Source organism: Lissotriton helveticus, chromosome 3_2 (assembly GCF_964261635.1).
Source record: "Lissotriton helveticus chromosome 3_2, aLisHel1.1, whole genome shotgun sequence".
Taxonomy (NCBI): domain Eukaryota; kingdom Metazoa; phylum Chordata; class Amphibia; order Caudata; family Salamandridae; genus Lissotriton; species Lissotriton helveticus.
In genome coordinates, this window is record NC_136062.1 from 495570107 (window position 1) to 495576106 (window position 6000).

General features: G+C 41.0%; 1 protein-coding gene across 5 annotated transcripts in view; it reads left to right on the forward strand.

The window, feature by feature from the left end:
* Nucleotides 1-4841, forward strand: part of LOC144826104 (uncharacterized) — a 133377-nt gene extending 128536 nt beyond the window's left edge. For all 5 annotated transcript variants that reach the window (XM_078684486.1, XM_078684485.1, XM_078684490.1 and 2 more), the window contains one exon: nt 300-4841. In XM_078684486.1, coding sequence (XP_078540612.1) covers nt 1412-2809 — 1398 coding nt within the window. In that variant the 5' untranslated portion in view covers nt 300-1411 and the 3' untranslated portion in view covers nt 2810-4841. The remainder of the gene's footprint in view (nt 1-299) is intronic.
* The last annotated feature ends 1159 nt before the right edge of the window (nt 4842-6000 follow it).

Here is a 6000-nt window from a genome sequence, read left to right on the forward strand (position 1 = left end):
TCACAAGAATTACAAGTATCTCACTATGACGCCAGGCGTTGCCACTGAAATTGCAATTTGATAGTGGTGGCTGCTTCTGAGAATCTGTGTTTCTTTCTTAAATATTTACTTCTTTTACTCTCACTTCCTTGATTTCCAGTGATCCCAAGCTCCCGATTTACACTGTTTCAACACTATCAGAAATGCAACTCAAACTGATTTCCTTTCTTGTTTTTGTTAATGCTTTCTTTGTGCAAAGTATAAAGTCACAAATATTTTGACTTTGTGTTCATTTACAATTTTTTACTCCATTTCTGCAGGTGACAGAAGCATGAACAGAAAAAAGAAGGTTTAAATTTAGTGAAACACAACGAAAAGGAATATTTCAAGGAAAGTTAAAACCTTCTCGAGCTCTAGAGAAGAAACACATTCTATGTGCCAGGAATGGTGCGGATGTTGGAGCAGAAGAAACTGGTGTATGTGAAAGTTGTCAAATCCTAAAGGAAAATGATCATAAATGTTTACCAAGTGTCAGTAACTGAGATTGAGGAGAACATTGGCCACAATTGATTCCCACGCAGTGCACTTGAGAAAACTCAGTGTTGTAAATTCTGTTTGATGGTTTATGAGAAAGGCTTTGGAGACCCAACCCCTCCCCAACAGATCAGCATCCGTGGACGTGTTGTGATGCGACAGAACCGTCAAAAAGACTAATATCCCTGGTTTACAAGTGCAAGCTTTTGACTGTGTCTCCTGTGATTCAGAGGAGTGAAATGACTGTTTAAAAGAAACAAATTGTAAATACTCTTTCTCAGATGTCGTTTCGGCTAAGATGCTGGATTATCATTTCCAATATAGGAAGTTTTTCCCCCACCAACTCTGTCTCTTGGGTTGATCCGAGTAGTTTCAAAGTGTTCTGTAACTTACAAAGTCGATCATGTGCCTGTCTTAGCCACTGAACAAAAAACCATATACTGGCTCAGAAAGTATAAAAGGGGCCAGTGTTACGCTATTGATAATTCATAAACCACCCTGGCATGCCCTAATCATCTGTCCATTACTTGTATGAACAAACATACCTACCAGGCAAACACTAAAGCCCAAAGACCTAATCAGTGCTTTTAGAACTCCTAAATCAAATGTGATAAACTAGAATCACTAAATGAGACTAATTAAACTTGAGAGAATTCACCCGGGCATAACTTGGAGAAAATGAATCCATGAGGGCATCTTAATAAATACAAGGGGCTCGTTGGTGAAAGTTAATAAGAAAAGTTAGGTAGGTGCCTTTAAAGATAGGAAAATTATCTCCAGGTAAAAATTATAATTAGTTAAATACATATGTTAAGAAGAGCATCTGAATTGTATTTTAGAAGGTCATGCTGAGTTGTGACAAACAAGTACATGATCATAAATCAAATTCAGTCTTAAGATGACAGGTATCCAGGAAGAAACCCAACTTGGAGAAACAAACAACCCTAATAGGATCAATGACTGTGAGAACAGCTTTAGTTATCAATCCCACCTCACTAAACATGAGAAAAGTAGCTCTGGACGAAAACCCTATCAGTGTCGTGAATGCCAGAAAGGCTTCAGTCGCAAATCCAGCCTTATGGTACATGAAAGAACCCACACTGGGCTTAAACTGTATCAGTGCTCGGAAGGCTGTAAAAGCTTCAGCACCAAATCCAAGCTCACTTTACATGAAAGAACTCACACTGGGCAAAAACCGTATCAGTGCTCGGAAGGCTGTAAAAGCTTCAGCACCAAATCCAAGCTCACTTTACATGAAAGAACTCACACTGGACAAAAACCGTATCAGTGCTCCACGTGCCAAAAAAGCTTCAGTTTTAGTGACAGTTTGATTCAACATCAGCGAACTCACACTGGACAAAAACCTTATCAGTGCTCTGAATGCTCAAAAAGCTTCAATCGCAAAGCCACTCTGACTAAACATGAAAGAGCCCACACTGGACAAAAACCGTATCAGTGCTCTGAATGCTCGAAAAGCTTCAGTCAGAAATTCAGCCTTACTGAACATGAGCGAACTCACACTGGGCAAAAACCGTATCAGTGCTCTGAATGCTCAAAAAGCTTCAGTCAGAAATCCAACCTTACTGCACACGAGAGAACCCACACTGGGCAAAAACCGTATCAGTGCTCTGAATGCTCAAAAAGCTTCAGTCAGAAATCCAGCCTTACAGCACATGAGAGAACTCACACTGGACAAAAACCGTATCAGTGCTCTGAATGCTGGAAAAGCTTCAGTCGGAAAACCAGCCTTACAACACATGAGAGAACTCACACTGGACAAAAACCGTATCAGTGCTCTGAATGCTGGAAAAGCTTCAGTCGGAAATCCAACCTTACAAAACACGAGAGAACTCACACTGGGCAAAAACCGTATCGGTGCTCTGAATGCTGTAAAAGCTTCAGTGGCAAATTCAGTCTCACTTTACATGAAAGAACTCACACTGGACAAAAACCGTATCAGTGCTCTGAATGCTGGAAAAGCTTCAGTATCAAATCCAACCTTGCTGTACACGAGAGAACCCACACTGGGTATAAACCGTATCAGTGCTCTGAATGCCAAAACAGTTTCTATTACAAATCCAGTTTAACTGTACATCAGAGAATCCATACTGGCCTCAAACCATACCAGTGCTCTGAATGCTGTAAAAGCTTCAGTCAGAAATCCAGCCTTACTGCACACGAGAGAACCCACACTGGGCAGAAACCCTATCAGTGTTCTGAATCCCAGAAAAGCTTCAGTCGTAAAATAACTTTCACTCACCATGAGGGAACTCACACTGGGAAAAAACCTGATTAGCTCTCTGAATGCTGAAAAAGTCGGAAATCTGGTCTCACTCAACCTGCGAGAACTTACCTGGAAAAAAACCTTGTCATAGCTCTAAATGCCTGGGAAGGGTCTGCTGGAGATTCAGTTTCATTCAACGTGAGAGAACCCACAGCGAGAAAGAAAATGATCCGTGCTCTCAATGTGAAAAAAACTTCAGTTGTAAATGTAACCTTTCTACGTAAGAGAGACAATGTGGGAGAATAAAAGGTGCTCACTGTCAACCCTGAGGAGGAGCTTTCAGCATCGCAAAACCTTTACTTGAAGCAACCACAGAGACTCCACTCCATTGATTGTTCTACAAACTCTACTGAGAACAGCACACAGCGAGGGATGGAAATGCTTGAATTAAACTCATTCCTTTGTAACTATTTGTGGCCTCATTCCATTCAGTGTGTCTTCCTCCCTGAGAGTTTAAAATGGCTCTGACCCTCAAAGGCTATTCGATCCTGAACTTTAAGGCTACACTGCTAGATTCAGGAATCCACGTAACCGCGAACTGTTTCCAGCCTTAATGAGCTGCACCAGGGGGCTGCAGCAGGAGTCCCTGTGTCATAGGTCTCTATGGGACCAACATCTTATCTGTGCCACTTAGGGCTGATCACTGAGATAAACTAAAGACGATGGAAGGACTGCTGGTTAATCTCAGCAACACCCCACCACATCATTCTCTGGTCTTTGTGCAACTACAGACGAGGCCAGCCATATGCAAACCGTTCTTGGCTCCACTGTAAATAGTCCCAATGACTTCTGTTCCGAGGGGACATGGCCTTGCATTACAAAGATCCACTTGAGTGACCTCTCTCTAGGTCCTTTTTGCTACAAATGGAACCTGCTTCCCATCTGCTGAGGACAGTTTCACCAGCTTTACAATCTCATCAGATACACCCAAGAGAGTCTCACAGATAATCAGGCCTATTCATAAACTACAATAGGACGACTAAAGTACAACAAAATGCGATTCACAAAGTATGTGCTGTCGGTCTGCCTCTCCTATCTTTTTCTTTGTGGAGTTGCCTGCCTCGACTGCAGAGTTTCCGCACATGTTTATATAGTTTTTGTAGTAAATGCGAGAGGGACAGAGTGGGAGTGGGTGTAAAATGGGAAATATTTATGAATAAAGGGGAGGGGCTAAGGGAGGAGTAAGGAGGGGTGTAGGGATGGACAAGCACTCACCCACAAAGGAGTAAACCCATTGCTATTTACAAACCACACCTCTAAAGTCACAACAGCCATGATGTACCTAAAACAGTTGTAAATGTACCCGAGCTTAGAGACCAACATCACACATGGTGATCCACTGGAACTGCAACACACTCCCATTAATAATAAGGGAGGTACGGACATATATTAAAACGGCATTAAATTAAATATTTTAAAATAATTAAAAATCTAAACAAATGTCATTCAAGGCAAACAATATCTAAAAAGAAAAACGTTTAATTATTTTACAATGTTTTAATAACATTTGTTGAACACTAATATAACATTTATTTTTAGTTAAGTATAATTACATATGTTATATTTAATGCCCAAAAGCAAATTTCAGGTTATTTCAGGCAATCAGGTGACACCACGTTGCAGAGATTTTCATATTTTCAATCCAAATAACAGACTAACATGTCCACCACTCAAATTAATTTCAATTTTCACTATACTAATTCACCACTAATCCTTTAATGGGTTCCGTAGTAGTGTGTTACTCTCCGAAAAAGCGCTTTGATGCCTCGTGAGGGGTAATAAGCACTATATACATGCAATTACAATACAATACATTTAAAAATTATTAATACATATTATAAATGTTAATTTAGGTGGGACATCTTTAATTAAACCTTAATACAAATATATCTTCTATATATTCTACTTGGGTGGAGTGTTCCCTGTGTAAAAAATATAAAGAATATTAAAATTGTTTATTACACTACAAATGTAAATGTTATAAATTTTAAATATAGAACAAATTAAAAAATGCTACAATAATAACTCACAGTTTACATGGAGATTTAATTGATTTTAAATGTAAAAAAAAGTTTTCTTACAGATCTGTTCCAAAAATCCCAACAAGCTACAATCATCTGATTTTCTTATTATGTAATCCGAATTACTGATTTGCCTTATTCACCTCTATTTGGCGGGGTACATCCTTAAAAAATCATGTATAGAATAAATTGAAAGTATTTTTTAATAGTTGCAATCACCGTTCCCTCTAGGGCGCGCGCGCACCGCTCCTGACCTCAGTGCGCACCACCTCGCGTGGAGCGCGCACACAGTCAGGACGTCGTGCTGCCGGCTGCTATGGAAGAAGCGAGCAGCGCGAATGCAGCGGAGCGGTCGTGAGGGGTGCAGGTAAGGAGGCGGGGGCTCTGATTAACAGCAATACTTAAACAAAAGGCCAGATTCTGCCCCGCGCTTTACTAACAAAAGCGTAGACAGTTTCCAAACACAGCGTGTGCTAAAGTATGCGCTGTGTTTGGAAACTGTCTATGCTTTTGTTAGTAAAGCGCGGGGCAGACTCTGGCCTTTTGTTTAAGTATTGCTGTTAATAAGAGCCCTTGAAGGGGGTCTGATTAACAGCAATTCACAAACAAAAAGAAGGGGAAAACGAGTGAAACAGAGGGCAGAAGAGCACAAAAAAAGGGGAAAACGAGTGGAACAGAGGGCAGAAGGGCACAAAAAAGAAGGGGAAAATGAGTGAAACAGAGGGCAGAAGGGCACAAAAAAAGGGGAAAACGAGTGAAACAGGGCAGAAAGGCACAAAAAAGAAGGGGAAAACAAGTGAAACCGGGCAGAAGGGCACAAAAAAGAAGGGGAAAACAAGTGAAACAGAGGGAAGAAGGGCACAAAAAAAGGGCAAAACAAGTGAAACATAGTGCAGAAGGGCACAAAAAGAAGGGGAAAACGAGTGAAACAGAGGGCAGAAGGGCACAAAAGAAGGAGAAAACGAGTGAAACAGAGGGCAGAAGGGCACAAAAAGAAGGGGAAAACGAGTGAAACAGGGCAGAAGGACACAAAAAAGAAGGGGAAAACGAGTGAAACAGGGCAGAAGGGCACAAAAAAAGGGGAAAATGAGTGAAACAGAGGACAGTGAAGCTTCTTCCTCCCCAAGTGGCTTTTTTTACCCTCCGGACAGTTATGAGTCTTGCCTCTGAAGACCGCAGTGT